This window comes from Suricata suricatta, chromosome 12, assembly GCF_006229205.1.
Source record: "Suricata suricatta isolate VVHF042 chromosome 12, meerkat_22Aug2017_6uvM2_HiC, whole genome shotgun sequence".
Taxonomy (NCBI): Eukaryota; Metazoa; Chordata; class Mammalia; order Carnivora; family Herpestidae; genus Suricata; species Suricata suricatta.
Genome location: NC_043711.1, coordinates 102,424,904 through 102,442,237, shown reverse-complemented (window position 1 = coordinate 102,442,237; position 17,334 = coordinate 102,424,904). Strand labels below are relative to the sequence as shown.

At 58.4% G+C, this 17,334-nt stretch overlaps 2 protein-coding genes across 3 annotated transcripts; one reads left to right on the top strand and one right to left on the bottom strand.

Moving 5' to 3' along the window:
• Nucleotides 1–536: 536 nt before the first annotated feature.
• Nucleotides 537–4,949, top strand: CTSZ (cathepsin Z). The gene is made up of 5 exons (XM_029917982.1): nucleotides 537–549; nucleotides 1,433–1,633; nucleotides 3,514–3,664; nucleotides 3,950–4,112; nucleotides 4,839–4,949. The coding sequence occupies exons 1-5, from the start codon at nucleotides 537–539 to the stop codon at nucleotides 4,947–4,949; spliced, it is 639 nt and encodes a 212-aa protein (XP_029773842.1).
• Nucleotides 4,950–5,299: 350 nt separating this feature from the next.
• NELFCD (negative elongation factor complex member C/D) lies at nucleotides 5,300–17,202 on the bottom strand. 2 transcript variants are annotated; one of them, XM_029916156.1, is made up of 15 exons: nucleotides 15,702–16,757; nucleotides 13,469–13,584; nucleotides 13,132–13,241; nucleotides 12,221–12,330; nucleotides 11,020–11,127; nucleotides 10,279–10,431; nucleotides 9,941–10,071; nucleotides 9,110–9,275; nucleotides 8,707–8,841; nucleotides 8,168–8,307; nucleotides 7,313–7,427; nucleotides 6,508–6,603; nucleotides 6,284–6,424; nucleotides 5,819–5,948; nucleotides 5,300–5,729 (listed from the first exon to the last, which is right to left on the bottom strand). In XM_029916156.1, exons 1-15 carry the CDS (start codon nucleotides 15,771–15,773, stop codon nucleotides 5,695–5,697), a joined length of 1,758 nt encoding a protein of 585 aa, XP_029772016.1. In that variant the 5' UTR covers nucleotides 15,774–16,757; the 3' UTR covers nucleotides 5,300–5,694. The 2 variants fall into 2 exon arrangements, with proteins under 2 accessions (XP_029772016.1, XP_029772017.1); XM_029916157.1 differs by lacking the exon at nucleotides 5,300–5,729 and having other exon boundaries at nucleotides 5,825–5,948; nucleotides 6,373–6,424; nucleotides 15,702–17,202.
• Nucleotides 17,203–17,334: the final 132 nt, after the last annotated feature.

Below are 17,334 nucleotides of genomic sequence, written 5' to 3'. Positions count from 1 at the left end.
AGAGCAGCTTTGCCAGTGGGGCAGAGACACCAGCGAGGTTGGCCTAGGCTAAAGGGACAGTGGGGCTGGAAATGGAGACCCAGAGGGCCGTCGGAAGCCCTGCTAAGCGGCAGAGAACTGTGGTGCGTGTGGCATTGTGTGCGGGGCTCAGGGGCCCTTTGCCAACGTTTCCAGAAAGGCAGGTCGGGGCACCTGGGTGGCTCAGTGGGTTAAGCATCTGAGTCAGTTAATGATCTCATAGTTCATGGGATCCAGCCCTGCATCAGGCTCTGCACTGACAGCAGGGAGCCTGCTTGGGATTCTGCCTCTCCTCTACTCAGTCTCACAAAATAAATAAAGATAAGGAAGGAAGAGGGAAGGAAAGAGAAAGAAAAGAAGGAAGGAAGGAAGGAAGGAAGGCAGAGGAAGGCAGGCAGGCGGGCAGGCGGGTGCACGTGTGTGTTCCGGTTCTGATGGGGAAGAGGACCGGGCTCCACATGGGCCTTAGGCAGGCGGGCAGGGACCTGCCACCTAGGGCCACAGGAGGCGGGTCGGGGATGCAGACAGCTGGTACACTGGGGGGCAGAGAGATGAGGGATCCGCCTTGGAGTTTTCCAGTTAAATCTGGAGAGCTTTCAGATGGGAGTGAGGGGTGGGCGGGGTTGCGCAAAACCCTCCCATCCGCCAGCAAGCGCCTCCCGAGCACAGGGCCACCCTGACCGTGGTGTGGAAGGAAACCCAGACCAGCGGAGGCAAAATGGTTTGGAAAGGGCAGTGGGCTGAAGGGGGGCGGCCCTCACCCCGCCCGCAGGCCCTGCACAGTGGGCTGTGAGGACGGACAGCCTCCACCGGGAGCTGCCAGGGGACTGACCTCCTGGGGTCAGCAGCCAGGGCCAGACTTCAGTCAGTAGAAGAAAATTGGTTCACTCATTTATGCACTGATATTTCCTGAGCCCCTACTGCGTGTCAGGCAGCGAGCTTGGGCCCTGGGGCTGAGCTGTGGGCACGGCCTGCGGGACACGGGCCCGGGGAAGGACGTGCCGCCGGCAGGTGACACGGTGTCGGCTGCTTGGAGCCAGCGCAGCCGGGGGGGATGGGGGCTGCACAGGGGTGTCCGCAGGGAGAGTGCTCTGGGCCCAGGAGCGGCCAGTGAGCTCGAGGAAGGGGCAGCAGGCGCAGATTGACAGTGGGTTCCCGAAGGCACGGGGCTGGTCAGAGGAGTCTGTGCCGTGACACAAGGGAGGTGAGGGGCCGGGGGCTAGTGCCCCAAGGGGCAGCACCGTCCTGCTGCACGCTCTGTCCTTGGAGCCAGCGGGCACTTCCGAGGTGCCGACAGCTGGGCAAACGGACCTGGTCCTGCCCGCGAGGCACTGGGTGGCTGGTGGTGTGGACAGACGGCTCTGTGCCCAGAAGGGCTGGGGGGCCCTGGAGAGGTGAGACAGGCGCTGACCAGGTGTGGGTGCCACCCTTGCAGACAGGATCAACATCAAGAGGAAGGGGGCATGGCCCTCCACCCTGCTGTCCGTGCAGCACGTCATCGACTGCGCCAACGCAGGCTCCTGCGAGGGGGGCAATGACCTGCCAGTGTGGGGGTACGCCCACGAGCACGGCATCCCCGACGAGACCTGCAACAACTACCAGGCTAAGGACCAGGGTAGGTGCCCGCCCCCCCTACCATCCCCCGGGGACAGCGCGGCAGGGGTGCTGGGGGAGGGCGAGGAGAGGGGAGCCCCCTGGCGCCCGTCGCTCCTGGCCGAGGAGACCCAGAGAAGAGACCTGGGGCAGGTGTCTCCAGCCGTGTGTCCCCTGTGCCCAGGACTGGCCTTGGCGCTTGGGCTCTGCCTCGTTGGCATCTTGGGGGTTTCCTGGGCCTCTGTAGAGTGGGCTCCCCAGAGGGAAGGGAAGGTTTTCTAGGAGTGGGTGGGGAGAGCAGGCCAGCAGGGAGGTTGTGGCCCTAAACTGGAGGCACCAGGGCCCGGCTGGAACCCGGCCTGGGCTGTGTGCACGCAGCAGGTGGTGGGGCCCAGGGGTCCTGCCCAGACCAGCAGAGCCAGTTTGCCTGGAGTCTCGGGGGCCTGCACAGCCCAAGGCTGCTCCCCTTGGAGGCCAGGGGAAAGAAGCTGCAAACCCATAATTGGCGGTTAGGTCACCTGTCGCAGTCCAAGCTCCCTCTTGGCCAGGGCGGAGCGCAGGGGTGAACTCAATGGGCCATTGGAGACAGCAGCGTGGGAGGAAGGGGGAGCCTGGGGTGCTTCTCCGGTGCTGGCCTCTCCCTCCATAAAAGGGTGAGCTCCGGCAGCCCCCTGTGTCCTCAGCACCCGAGCACGCTCTGGGTGCCACCCCACGCCCCCGGAGTGCCCGCACCTCGCCTCTGAGCCATAGGCCCAGCCAGAACAAACTCCCCCAGACCGGTTGGGTGAGTCCTGTTGAAGGTACTCAATGACAGGGGTCAGAGAACCGAGGCGAGGGCAGGTGGAGGGAAGGCTCTGCAGAATAGGGGCTCAGGGGCCCTGGGGCCCTGGGGCCCTGCCCTCCCTCACCCTGCACTGGTCTTGTCCAGCTTAGGCCAGGCCCCTCTACCCCACCCAGGCGATGTGGCCAGGCACAGCTGAGCTAGACCCGACTGTGTCAGCAGACGTGGCCCCAGACCCATCCCTTGCCCGTGGTACTGGGCTTGGGGCATTTGGTGTCCCGGGGACAAGTGAAACCAGCAAGTTGGGCCTCAAGGAGTCTGATGTTCTGGGGGAAGAATCTAGACAGCTGGGAAATTATAACAAGCAGGTAATACAAGAGCAGTCACGTCACGAGGCAGGGTGGAGGGGTGGGGAGTGGGATGCTGAGGACCCAGGCCGGCGTGAGGGCTGGTGTGTGCATACACAACGGAGAGCCTCACTTTTTTTTTTAGCCTTATTCTTGAAACCTCCTCAAACCAAAAAATACACAAGAAAATGCTTAATTTTTCCCAAACGTATTGGCCTATTCACTAGCCAGCAATACAATTATCTTTTTTTTAATAAAAAAAAAATTTTTTTTGTTTTATTTATTTTTGATACATAGAGAGACAGAGCATGAGGGGGGAGGGGCAGAGAGAGAGAAGGAGACACAGAACAGGAAGCAGGCTCCAGACTCTGAGCTGTCAGCACAGAGCCCGACGCGGGGCTGGAACCCACGAACCCTGACCTGAGCCGAAGTCGGAGGCTTAGCCGACTGAGCCCCCCAGGCGCCCCTACAATTATCTTCTTAAAAGCTAATACTTTCATTCCAGTCCTTTCAGCTCTATTGTGCAAAGACCCTGCTCTTGGCCTTTAAAGGCAAAGAGCAGGCTCCCTCTCAGGTGCCTCCCCCGGAGGCCTGGGGGCCCGCTTCCCAGCCCCCAGCGGCTGCGAGAGGAGCCTTGTTCACCAGCACCTGCCGGCAGAGGCTTCCCGCTTGTTAGCCCAAGCGGAAACGTGGAGAAGGGGCCGTGGACCCGCGTCTTTGTTCGGGGGTTCCCGAGGCGCCGGTCTCACGCCAACCTTGCATGCCGCCCCGCAGCGTGCGACAAGTTTAACCAGTGTGGCACCTGCACCGAATTCAAAGAGTGCCGTGCCATCCAGAACTATACCCTCTGGAAGGTTGGTGACTATGGCTCCCTCTCTGGCCGGGAGAAGATGATGGCGGAAATCTACGCCAACGGCCCCATCAGGTCAGGAGCCGGAGCCCGTGGCCAGCTGGGCACAGTGCGGGGGGGGGGGGGGGGGGGGGGGGGGGGGGGGGGGGGGGGGGGGGGGGGGGGGGGGGGCTTCACCGTCCTGGCGTGAGACGTGGGGCAGTAGGGAGGGTGAAGCAGGCACACGCGTGTGCACACACCCAAGTGCGGGACAGAAGTTGGGGCAGAATCCCCCAATGGGGACCGATCGGGTCCACGGGACCCTCGGTAACAGGTAAGTCCTCCCCACCGAGTGCTAACTGTCGGAGGGCTTGCGCGCAGCTGCGGGATGATGGCCACGGAGAAGATGGTCAACTACACCGGGGGCATCTACGCCGAGTACCACGACAAGGCCTACATAAACCACGTCGTGTCTGTGGCCGGCTGGGGTGTCAGCGACGGCACGGAGTACTGGGTCGTCCGGAATTCCTGGGGAGAGCCGTGGGTGAGTCGTGTCTGGCCCCCGCCCCCGCCGCATCCACAGCCGGGAGCCACCCCGGTGACACCTGGGGTCAGAGCCCGAGTGGGGGTGGGGGAGGGCTGGCACCGCCTGCCCCTGAGATGCCAGCGGCTCCTCCTGTCTCCCCTCCCCCACGGGGCCACCAACAGTGTCTCCACTTTGCCAACCGTCTCCTGGGGGCTCCGCCCCGGTTGCAAAGCACTGTTCTTTCTGGAACTTTCAGGTCAGCTCGATTGTTTGAACCATCCCATCCCCTCTGCCGGCAGTCCCGGCTCTCCTAAGCAGTATGGTGGCGTTTTTTCAAAAATACTTTTGAGTTGGGTCAAAAATCCAACGGGGATAAATTAACTGCCAGAATTTTTGTTTCTAAGACCTAGCATGAACCATTCACAGCTGAAGACACAGAAATCCGTGACTATGAAGTGGGGAGAGTGACTGATGTCGAAGTGATGAACTGTCAGTGTTTTTATTAAAAGACCATAAACTGGGGATATTGATAGGCAGTTAGGTCATCCGGCCCGAAGAGTCAACATTTTAGTTGCGTTAATTTGCTTCCGGCTCACAGGGCCATGTGCCTCACTTGTTAAGTATTAACCAAGTCAGAGTAGTTCGCAGGAGGTGTTTCTGAGTACGGGTCCCAGGACGGGCGGCAGGTGGACGGCAGGGGCCCAGGAGACGGTGGTGAGCGAGCGTGTGGTCCCCCCTCCCCAGGGTGAGCGAGGCTGGATGCGGATCGTGACCAGCACCTATAAAGACGGGAAGGGCGCCGACTACAACCTCGCCATCGAGGAGTACTGCACGTTCGGGGACCCCATCGTCTGAGGCCCGGGCCTACGGGAGAGCAGGGGTGCGAACCGTCGTCAGAGGACCTCCTGTCGCCCCAGGCGCCAGGCTGGTGGCCCGGGAGGGGGTCGGAAGCGGGGAGGCGGAGACCCTGGGCTGGCGCGGCCTCCGTTTTCCTCGGCACGCGACCTGGCCTTTCCTGTGTGGCAGCAGCGCTCTGTAAGGTGGTCAAGGGTCCGACTGGTGGCCAGTTCTTCCGTCACCTGGGAATGAGTGGTGGGGGCGGGGGACCGGCCTCCGCAGATTGCCCGAGCTGTAACGAATAAAACAACGCCTCTCCCGGAGCGAGCCTGAGCCTGAGCGCGCCTTACTCACACACGAGACCGCCGCCTGGTCTACACCTGCCACACGCAGCAGAAAAACCCTTTAATTGGTTCTTGGAAAATTAAGACAATGACAATAAGTATCAACCAACTGGTTCTCGTGAGAAAAGTGACCTCGGAAGGTAGTTCATCTCCGAGTCTCGGTCCTGAGCCCCCAGTGACCCGTGGGAGGGACCAGTTCCTTCGCGGGGGAAGTGACCATGGTCAGCAGGGTCTGGGGGCAGCGCGAGCTCCTAGGAGAGGGGCCACCTGTGGTAGTGGCCCTGCAAACAGGCATCGCCTCCTCCCGCCGGGGCCTAGCTCCCAGATGGCCGCCCGGCCTCGAGCAATGGCTTCTGTCAGGGCTTTCCCACAGCTGGTCCCGGAACGTTCCGTGCCGGCTCTGGAGGGTGCGCGCCGTGTTAGTTCACCAGGATGAAGTTAGACTTGCAGTGAGCTTGAACAGAAGGAGAACAGGCACCGTCAGAAACAGGGAAGCGACGACACGCTTGAAGTCGCAGCAGGGGCCACGTGCGTCCGCCCTACCTATAAATTCCGTCACGGGGTCGTGCTCGCCCTCTGTCTTAATGGTGCCCGCGATGCTGTCGTTCTCCAAGATGGGGAGGAAGAGCTGCACGAAGTCAGAGGTGTACGGAGGGGCAATCACGTCCAGCACCTAGGAGGCCACGACACCGGTCACTCCCCGCGCGCCCACCAGCACTGCCCGCCACCATCTGATGAAATGGTAAACAGGCTGGAGAAAGCCACCCTCCCGCCCCGCTCCTTTTGCTTCCCGGTGACCAGAGTCTCCAGCACTCAGACCCCCGGTGGTTAGTCAGGGAGACAGACCGGGCTCCTGCAGCGGATGCGCCCGGGGAAGCTGGTCTGTAACCATCGCCACCACGATTATCAGAGAGCACAGTTCTCAGAGTTAGGGACAAACTAAGTTAAGCCAAAGGGCGCTGCTAGCGTTAAGAGAAGGAAACATGAAACAAACGGTGTATTGCTGACCTCAGTTACAAAATAGCGAATGAGTGAAATGTCAGTGTCCAGCTTCTCCAGACACTTTCGGATGTAACTGACAACAGGAAGTACATAACCTCGACTCAGCAGGTGAACCATCCTGTCCAACAGGGTCTTCTTCAGCTCAAGCTGCAGGTGGGGGGGGGGGGGGCAGACAAGTCAGTGAGAAGGCCCCCCCCCCCCAGGCCTCAGAAGCCCGGGCCCCTGCTCACCTGCTCCATCACGTCCAGCTGGGAGTGCTCCGTCTCAAAGAGCTTCACGAGCAGCTGCAGGACCTGCGGGTGCAGGAGCTGGTGGCAGGTGCTGATCTGCAGAGAGGCCAGAGGGAGCCCCGCTGAGCAGCGTGCCGGGCCGGCACCGGGCGGGCCGGGCTCCCCGTCAGCGCACGGACCCGCCGCCCCCGGGGCAGCCCCAGTCTCTGTGCCCGTCCTCGGCCTTTTGGAATACTTGCTCAAAACTGAGAGATCTATGGAACCAATGAAATGAGTTCCTTTAATTTTTTTTTTTTTTTTTTTTTGGGCACCTGGGTGGCTCAGTGGTTATGCGCCCAACTCTTGATCTCAGCTCAGATCACGATCTCATGGTTCCCGAGTTCGAGCCCCTCGTCGGGCTCTCTGATGGCAGCATAGGGCCTGCTTCAGATTCTCTGTTCCCTTAACGCTCTGTCCCTCCCCAGCTTGTACTCTTTCTCTCAAAAATAAGTAAATGTTAAAAAAAAATTTTCTTGGTGGGGGTGGAGAGAGAACCGCAAGCAGGCCGCACGCTTATCAGCACAGGGCCTGACGCAAGGCTCAGCCTCATAGATGGAGAGATCACGACCTGAGCCAAAATCAAGAGTCAGACACTTACCAGGCTGAGCCACCAAGGCGTCCCACAGCTAGTCCATAAAAGGAAAACCCTCCCTGAGGACAGAAAGTCACGGGCTCTGCAGAGCAGCTTGTGGACCCGGCGGCTACAGCTGCGCCGGCAGGACGGGCACGAGCAGGGCACGAGCAGGGCACGGCGCGGCCCCCGTACCTCGTCCAGCAGGGCCAGGTGCACCGGGGTGTGGTCCGTCTGCAGCTGGAAGTACCTCGGCTCTGACACGGTCCAGTCCACCCACTTCAGCACCCCCATGGCCACCACGGGGAACCTGCCGGAAAAGGAGGCACGATGCTTCCTTTAGAGGACGTTTAAAAAAAACCCACCAAAACCAAGCGGTGGGGAAGGTTTACGAAGCTGCCAGCACCCCATCTATCCCAGCAAGTGGCTCTCCACCTGCTCTGCGAGGGAGACGCTGGTCAGAGAGGCGTCTCGGGCAGGCCGGGTCCGGGTCCACTCAGTGAGCGCCACAGGGGCCCAAACTCCTTTAACCGGCTTATTTTCAACCACCATTGGATTAAAAGAGCATGGAGGCAGGACCCTCAGGGGCGCGGACCGGGCTGACGCTGCAGTAGCAAGTCCTCTCTCGGTCCCAGGCTCGGCTGGCCCGGGGACACCCTCGAACACCCAGGAGGACCACCCCAGTCTGTAAGCCTGCCTGGTCAACGCACACGTCCGTCTCCTTGCTGTGACCACGTCCCTCCCACCCAAGCAGTGCTCCTTCGGCCTGACTTTTATGGCAAATAGACCCTTTCCTTCAGAGCAGCTTTTGCACTCTGGCTGGTCGTCCATTTCCTGCTAACTCACGAGCCCACCCTCGGCAGGCAAGCCCCTGAGAATTACCGAGGCTGCAGAAACCACTTACAGTTCTCTACGGACATTTTACAAAGAGGATGGAATCCGTACCTCTGAGGCTTTGTTAAACGTATCTTATAAGCTTTTGGTAAAATGAAAACTCAAACCCCTTCCGCCAGAAGGATCAAGTTCGGAACTGAGTGCCAGTTTGCTCACCGAATGCACTGATAAAGCGTGCTGAGCTCGGCCACCAGTTCCGAGGCCCCTTTGTTCTCGTTACAGCACAGATTGTGGACGGTCTCCACGGCTTTCGACGTCGACTTCAGCTCGTCCTTGTTGATGCCCACACGCTTGTTCTGCGCACACAGACACAGCCACAGACCGGTCAGGGGGGCTGGTGGCCTGGCAGCGGGGTCACCTGCTACGGGCCACCTCTCTGCAAACCCCCTTCCCTGTCCCTGGAGTCGAGTCAGTGCGGCTGCACCCGCCAGAGTCGCCCGGCGTGCGGGAGCGCGCCAGACTGGGCCGGCGGCGGAGGGGGCCTGCTGGTTTCTCCGGCCACACTTCAAATTCCAGTTTGAGAAGTGCGTTCTCTGAGACACTCAGCACTTTGACTATTTCGCGCACGAGCACCAGAAAGAGGTTTCTGACACCAGCTGGCCCCGTGGCTTCTTGCCGCCCAAGTTCCCAAATAAGACTGAAGAGGGAGGTTACCGGTCCCCCTAAAAGTCCACTGAGTCTCAGGCCGACGGTACCTTCTTCCAGGTCTCGACCACGCTGGCAGCGTACGCCAGGATGTGGATGTACTTGTGCTTGTGGTCCTGGTTGATCCTGGCCCCCGGTTTAAAGAGCGACTGCATGAACAGGCCCAGGAAGGCCGGCACCCGGATCTGGGGAGACACACAGCGCTCGGTGAAAAGGAATGTACGAGACAGGGGTCAGGTCAGTCCACACGGACTTAGGGCAGGAGTGAGGTCACATCGAGGACGTGACGGGGAAGGACGAGGAAAAGGTCAGAGACAGATTTGTATTTGGTGACTTATAGCCCTCCTGGTCGGCACGGATGGGGTCCCCCCTCCTGGTCGGCACGGATGGGGTCCCCCCTCCTGGTCGGCACGGACAGTGACCCACCTTATTATTAAAATGAGAGCAACTTACAAGTTCAACAGGAGGTGGGTCCATGCTCGTGAACATCTTGAAGAGGACTGTGATGTCGGCCGGATTCAGGGCTCCTTTGGATAACATGGCCCCAAGGGCCTGGCAAGCCCTGGGGTAGGAGGCGGCTGTGCCCAGGGCAAGTGTGATCTGACTGGCATCATGGCCTCTGGATGAGGGAAGGCACAGATCCCATTGTTAGGAAGGTGGCTCCCTGCCCTGCCCTCTCCTTGCTTCTCTGCCTCTTTTCTTCCTTTTTTTCACACCTCACTCTTGGAATTGTTTGGGTCCCTCTTTTCCGTATTTCTGCCCCTCGCCGGCACCCTGGCTGACCCACGGAAACGGCATTTAGGGCTCACTGGGAAGCAAGGCGGGTTACAGTTCGCAGATTTTGCAAGAGGAGCCACTCACTTTTAATGTCTTGTTAAGACTCCATTAGTAGAGAATCAAGCCAGCAAGGGCCCATTTCCTTCCATAAGATATGGACCACACCAGAACAGTTAGACCACTGTAAGTACAGAGTAACGATTTCAGGACTACTACCATTTGCTATCGACGAGTCCTAATACACGAAAACACAGGCTCCCCAGTCCGGTGAACTTCACAACCAGCAAGTACCTGACACAACACTCCTCCAAGCCAAGGGTCAGAAAGAGAGCTCTCTCCATCCACCTAAACCTACCCTGACCTTTCCCGCTCTGCTAGAGAGAAGGGAGTTCATCTGTCTGTCAGGAGAGGAGGGCCCAGGGTCTCTGCTGGTGGACACCCAGCGACGGGGGTACGCCGCAGGGAGCACGGAGTCGGGACCAGATGAGCAAGAAGCCCGTGTCTCACTTCTCCTGGGCGAAGCGCTGCACCTCCTGCGCGATCCTGCGCACGGCGGACCCGCCCTGCTCCTCCTGGGCCAGCACGGACATCACGGCCTGGGCGAGCAGGTACGTGTGCTCCCCGTGACACACCATTTTCTGAAAAGTGCGGGAGAGAGAGTTTGGGGGTTCCTAGTTGCAGCAGTGACAAATGTCGACAAGAGAGTCAGACCCCAACCGTTCTGCACGTGAGTTAGGATGCTGGCACAGCCTTCTGCCCTGGACACTCTCCCAGGGATGACGCGTTTCATGTTTGAAAACGTGTGCCCCCCACGCAGCTCCCTTCTGAGACCATGAAGAACTTACGGCAAACTCAGGGAGATTTTTCTCAAGGTTTTCTTCTCCTCCATCCAAAATGGTGGCCAGAGAGGTGCGGAGCACTCTGGAGAACACTTCCAGCTGCTGGCAGGCTGTGGACACGCTGGTTATCTCTCCCTGGTACCCTGCGTCGGAAATCAGCTACGAAGCAAAAGAGGCCAAAGTGTCAACAGGCCGTGACCACACTGTCGTGGAAACGCAGCCTGTCATCGGTGTATGGGGTCAGGCGGGACAAGAAGACGCCGGTCTCAGGTCTCAGACCTTGATTCTGATCCCCGCCTCCCCACTACCAGGCCCCTGGCCCCGGCTCACCATCCCATCTCGGTCTCTTCGTGTGTAACACAAACACACAAACCAGGCCTTCTTTTTTTTTTTTTCAAGTATCTTCTGTGCCCAACGTAGGGCTCGAACTCACGACCCCGAGATCAAGAGTCACAGGCTCCAGCTAAGCCGGCCACGCACCCCAACCCAGGCCCTCTTAGAGGCTCCTCTGAGCCTGTAACGGTCTAACTGTGTTCCTGCCAAATCCTAAGACACAGTCCACGTTGATCCAAAACCAGACATATCCTCTGCTTCCCTTCCCCACTGCGAAGATTTACAGAAGAGAAGGGACGGAGACCTTTACTAAAAAGCAAATACAGCCTTTCCAAAGAAACAGACCACCTCCCTACCAACCCGAGAGAACTCTCTCACACTTTCACTTTCCTGAGACACTAGGACTCCGCCTACCTTGACCGTGAAGTTCAGCATCAGGCAGTCTGGATGGGCTTCGGCCAGTTTGTAAAAGAGATCCCTCCACGTGGTGTGTGCAATCATCTGTTCGAGCCACGCGGGGGTCTGCCAACAAACAACGCACGGCAAGACAGAAGGCCTGGCGTGAGCTTTCGTGACGATGACACGGTATAAACAGCGGCCGGACGTCCCAGCCGGAAGAGCCGCCGTGAGCGCCGAGCTCGGCCCCGCGGCCCTGGCCCAGGAGGAGGCCCGGAGAGGGCGGCGCCACACGGGCAGCCGAGCGGCAGCACTGGAGCCCTGAAGGCCCGCTCGCAGCTTCTGGGAGGCTCAACCACACACCAGAGCGCGCTGAAAGGCGCTTTTGGAGCCACGGGACTCTAGGGAAGTACACGTACGGCGCAGCTGCCGTGGACGCACAAGGGGCGCACACCACGTCAGCTGCACACCCTTGGCGAGAGAAAAAGGCCATCTGAGAACACAGAGGCTTTGACCATCGCCATGTGCGGTGGCCGCGAACGTGCGTCCCTCCGCTCCCCTGCTGTGTGACCGTCAGACCCTGAGTCCATCTCCCAGCTGTGCCAAGGCCAGCTCCCCCCCAGCCACTCCCAGCCACCAATCGGGTACGGCAGGGCTCCCCGGCAGGCCGGCTCCCAGGAGACGCGGGGCTCTGGCGACAGGTGACTGTGGCTTGACCACGCCCACCGACACGGCTGAACCTTCCTGAAAACCGCACGGTCACTAAGGCTCTTGGCTCCCAGCCTTCCCTCCTCCCTCCTGCCGACCAAGCCCAGACGTGCAGCGTGGCTCCCCGCCTGCACCCAACTTCTCTCGCAGGCGTGTCGTCCCCAGTCTCCTGCACACAGAACCCCGTCCTGACGTCTGCCTCCTGGGGTGCCCAGAGAAGTACCCCACCACCCCTGGCGCCGGCGCTCAAGAGCTGACAAGAGATGGGAGGCGGGAGCCTGCCAGTCCCCCTCTCCCGCTCCCCTGTGTGGCCCCCGGCATGCGAGAGCTCGCTGCCCTGCAGAGAGCAGCTGGAGGGCAGGTCCGCTCTGTGCAAGTTCTGTCCCCCACCCTGACGTTAGGCCCCAGGCTTCTGCGTTACTTCCGGGACGTGCCTGCCGCGCTCCGCTGTGCACACGGGAGGCGAAAGGACCGAGGAATCGGTGCCAGAAAAAGCAAACAGACTGCTCACCTCTCCTTCTTCGGTAAAAATAGAATCTGCTTTGCGGGGGTCAAAATGTTTGATCAATAAACTCTTCAGGTGATTTTCCACAGTTTCCTGAACTTGCACCGGTTCAACACCTGAAAGAAAATGAAAACAGCCAGATGGAAAATGTCGATCTCTCAATTTGTTGCACCACTTTGAAAAAAGTAGACAGGTCAGAAGCTAGATCACAGAATTGCTTTGGACCACCTGGAATTTGGGACCTCTCATAAAAATTCAGATTTATTAATCTGGATCAACGGTAAGACCCAAAAAGAAGCCCAAGGCAGAGCACACAAGACTGGATGCCTACACGGAAGGATGCCTCCGTAAGGACAAGGACAAACTGCCAGAACAGACAAGCAGGAGGACAGAAAGACACCCCGGCAGGGTGGAAGAGAGCAGACGCCGGCGGTGAGAGGCGCCCGTGTCCGGGAGCTGTGGCATCAGGGAACCCGCCACCTTCCGGGCAGCGCCTGCTCCACAGTGTCACCCGCGCCCAGCGCAGGGGCCTTCCTGTGAGGCTCTACCTTAATCAGATTAGCTAAAAGCCACACTCATACCGAGTCCTAAATTATCCATCATCCACCGCTTGCTGTAATAGACCCCTTAGAAACGACACAGTGAGCACAGTCTAATCCCATAATTCTACAACATGGTAGGGAAACAGCTCAATGAGAATCCCATTTGCAGGCTATCTGTAAACCTCAATTATTGAATCAAAGATAGGCATCAAACAGATGAACGTGGCTAAGAAGTTCAGCTCCCACTTACAGAAGTCTTAAAAACCAAGGAAACAAACAAGGCTTTTCCGACTCATCAGGATTATAATGACCCACAGGTCTATTAAAACGGGGTGGTGGGGGTGCCGAGCCAGGCGGGGGCCACCCACAAGGCACCTGTCTGGATGAGCCACTCAGCCAGCAGGTTGACGGTCTGGGCCACGGCCGTGTAGTTCTCTGAGAGCAGCTGGATCACGTTCTCCGGAGACCCTCCTGCCTGAAAATACCTAGGAAAGGTCACAAAAAGGCTAGAACACTCAGATGAACATGGACGGGTATGGGGTCAGTGACAAGACAGGATGTTAACATTTTTAAAACGGGGTGGGGTGGGACCTAGCAGCTTTCCGTTCCCAAATCACAGTGTTCTCACTTGTGCACATGCCCCTCCGCGTCCCCTGCAAACTGTCTCTAAGTGACCCAGCCTCCTCCCCACACAGCGGCCTTTCTCACGCACCTCTTCAGCGTGTTGAAGATGGAGGGCTCCATTATATAGTCCCGGGTGGAGAACTTGTGGAGGCATTCCTGCTGGACCTCCGCGTCGTCTTCCCCCTCTCCGTAATCCTCCTCCTGCTGGTGACAACCAGAGCCGTGTGACTTTCTCATCGATGCAGGCGCCCTGCAAGCCCGCCGTAGGCCCTGGGACCCCTGTCCACCCCAGAAGTGGTCCACACACACTACTTCACCGGACTTCTGCGGTCACCTCGGGAAGCGGGCCGGACAGGTAACGAGCGGCTAAGAAAATGGGATCCAGAATCATTCCAAGCAGGTCTGTATGGCGACCCCACGCTGTTGGAAGGATTCCGCAATCTAATTTCTGGAAGAGCCAAGCCTAGCACCTGACGTTCAGTAAGAGTTCGGCAGATGTTAGCTATTACTGTTCTCTCTGTGAGTACTTCGCGTGTGCCATGTGATGCTTTTTCACAAAGGCTGATGGAGTGATTCCTGAAGGCATAAGCCACCAATATGCTGTTAGAAAGTAGAGGTCACGGACTTGCCTCAAATCAGCAGGGCTGGCTGGATGCTAGGCCCTGTTCTATGTGGAAACCGCCTCAGACAAGCCACTGAATCTAAGAACAAAGCAGCACAGCGATGTGACCACATGCAGATCTGTGCAGTGCTAACACTGTCATCCCAATGAACACGCAGATGCTTTTTAGATGCTCACTCTGTGCTGAGCACCGTAACTGCCACTAGGAAACCTAAGAAATATAAGACAATGGGGCGCCTGGGTGGCTCAGCCGGTTAAGCCTCCGGCTTTGGCTCAGGTCAGATCTCACGTTCGTGGGTTCGAGCCCCGAGTCAGGCTCTGTGCTGACAGCTAGCTCAGAGCCTGGAGCCTGCTTCCAGTTGTGTCTCCTTCTCTCTCTGCCCCTCCCCCTCTCATGCTCTGTCTCTCTCTGTATCAAAAATAAATAAAACATTAAAAAATTAAAAAAAAAAAGAAATATAAGACAAGATAGAGCTTTTCCTGTCAAAGGACCCCACAAACAAGGAGGGACCGACCTCCGTGCAAGTGACGAACATGACGGTGTAGAGCTGGACCAGGGACCAGCGGACTGCGGCTTGGGGCCAAACCCGGCTCTTCCATTTTTCTCAGTAAAGTTTTATTGGAACACAGCCACACCCACTCAGAAATTTTTTTTAATTTTACATATTTTCTATGGCTGCCTTCTCCCCACAATGGCAGAGTTAAGTCATTGTGACAGGGACCAGCAGAGCCTAAAATGTTTACTGTGTGGTCCTTTACAGAAAAGTCTGCACCCCTGGTCCAGACGAACATCCTGTAAGCAAAGCTTTGGGAACAGATTCTTTCTATGGAGCCTGGGGGATCTTCTCTCAGACCTTCCGGGGGCGGGAAGGCTCGAGCAAGGCTGTGAAGGCAGGTTCACTCATCCTTGTGTCTGCTTCCTGGGGCTTCTGTCCTGGGCCCTACTCTCTCCCGCTACCTCCTCTCTCGGGGGAAGCCGCCACCCTGCTCAGAAACCTAGACGTCGGCCTGGACCTCTCTCTCGAGCTCGACTCCAGGGTCAGCAGCCTATTCTCACTGCCGCTCGGACGCCTGCTAGTTTTCCAAACTCATCAGGTCCAAAACTGACCTCGAAACAGATGTGCAGCTTACCACCTACATCTTAGTAAAAGACTCCATCATCTACCTGTTACCCCAAGCCCACAAAGCTACGAGTCACCCTCAGTCTCTGCTCCCTCATTCCACCCCACATTCCGTCACAAAGACCTACCGGTTCTGTTTCCCACAGGTCCCCCCAACCTGGCCCTTCTTCCCATGTTGACCACGCTCACTGTGCGCGCACCTGCAGCGGCAGGGTGCCCCGAATGCCACAGTGGTCCACGCAGGCCACACATCTGATGTTTCTCTCTTGCTGAAAGTTTCCAGTCTCCCTCAGGAAAGCTCTCCAGCCTCTAGCATGACTTTAACCTCTCATTCGTCACCTGGCCAGTCTCCTCTCCCGCCAGTCCCCACTGGCAACCTGAAGCCAGACTAAACTATTTGCATTCAGTAGCTCTTTCAATTTTTATCATCTGGACTTAGTATCACTGTAGCCTCCTTCCGCATCTTTCCGCCTCTCAAATCCAAGAACACAGCACCAAGTGAACCGAATTTGTGTCACAAAACCCGACCTACCACTATCTGTTAGAATCCAGCGCATGTCACCCCTCCGGTCGGTCACCTTTTTGACTTCCTCTTCCTCCTCCAAGCAGTCAGAATGATCCGAAGGGAACATCCGGTCCACCCGTCTCATCACTGAGAGCCTATTAGGGTCAGTGGGCCGAATGGGGATCACGACTGAAGTTCCCCAAACATGAGGCTCCCCAGCCTCCTGTCAGTGGGGTCTGGGCTTGGCTCTTCCATTCCTGGCGGTCTGCACTGGGCTATCAAAGAGGGTTAAACGGCCTGTGGAGATGCCTCAGTTGTACCATTATGACTTGAAGGCTCAGAGTGTCAAGTACTATGACATTTTGAACAGGACGCTGGAAACAAAGCCACCCCGAGGCTCATTTGCATCACGTTGGTTGTCCGGCAGTTTGATAAAGTGGCGATGGCCACAGAGGACCTGGGTTGGACCCCCAGCCCTTCCTTTACTGGTTCTGAGACCTCGAGCGGATCACTCCGTCTTTTGGTTCACTTTCTTCCTTTACAAAAGGACCAGGGTAACCCGCAGCTCACAATCTCTCGAGTGGGGTGAGACAATGCGAGCAAGCACGGGGAGCACAGGCTCTCGGCTGAAGCTGCCTCCATCTACTCCCCTCCGAGCCTCCAAGCGCGAATCACGTGGTGTCACTCCCTGCCCCAAACTCTTGAACAAGTCACACTTCTCAGCAGCCATCAAAGACCCTGCAGAACCGGCTCCCCCCAGACCTGGTGCCTCTGCGTCCAGCACACAGCTCACCAGAGCACCAGACAGGTGCTCCACCAAACACAGCACCTGTGTTCGACTCTCTGGGCCTCGGCTGGAAGCCCTCCTTGCACCCCTGCCCCTTTCAACCACCTGCGCCCCACTCCATGCTTCCTTCCTTCCAAATGCTCAGTATTTCCCACACCTTACTGGACTCTTGCTAAACCGCAAAAGGCCAGGCGCCCCTCCAGGCCAACCTATCCGTCTCCAGGGGAGAAGCTGCATGTTAAACAAGCACTTCCGGTGGGTTTTCAGATTAGAATAAGCTTGGGCTACGCTGGCAGAGCTGGTGCTTCCAGTTCGGATTTTCCAACCCGGCTTTCGGGGCGGGGGCGGGGCGGGGACAAGGGAAGACCCCTCCTCAGGCTCCACACCAAACCCCTCAAGGTCAACGACGGATGGAAGACCCCTTCCATGTCACTTAGCCCAAGGGTTGACTCAGTCAGCCCAAAGCACTGAAAAGTACGGCTTGCAGACAGTTAAGCAAAGTTAAGAAAGCCCAAAGTCGCACTTTTCCCCTTATGATGCGGGTTTGGACTTTCTAACAGATTTGGTTGTTTAAACTTGGCGCCCTGAGCTCCATCCTCCGTCGAGCTCGTGCCCTACCCGCCTGGGGTGGGGGTGGGGGCCGGTGGGCCTCAAGGGAGTGGCCAGCAGGGGCCCCGCGTGTCACGACCGGGTGATCTATCTGCCCTTCCGCGGCCCAGACCGCAGCGAAGCCGTCGCGGCGCCCGGGAACCTCACGCCGGGGTTCCGGCGCCGTCCCCGCCCCCACTCGCTCGCAGGGGAAGGAACGGAGATACACGGAAACGGCGTGCCCGCCCCTCGACGGGCAGCGGCGCTCTGGGCGGGCCCCGCGGGCCCGGGGGCGAAGGCGGGTGGCGGGCGCTCGGGAGACTCGGGGGGC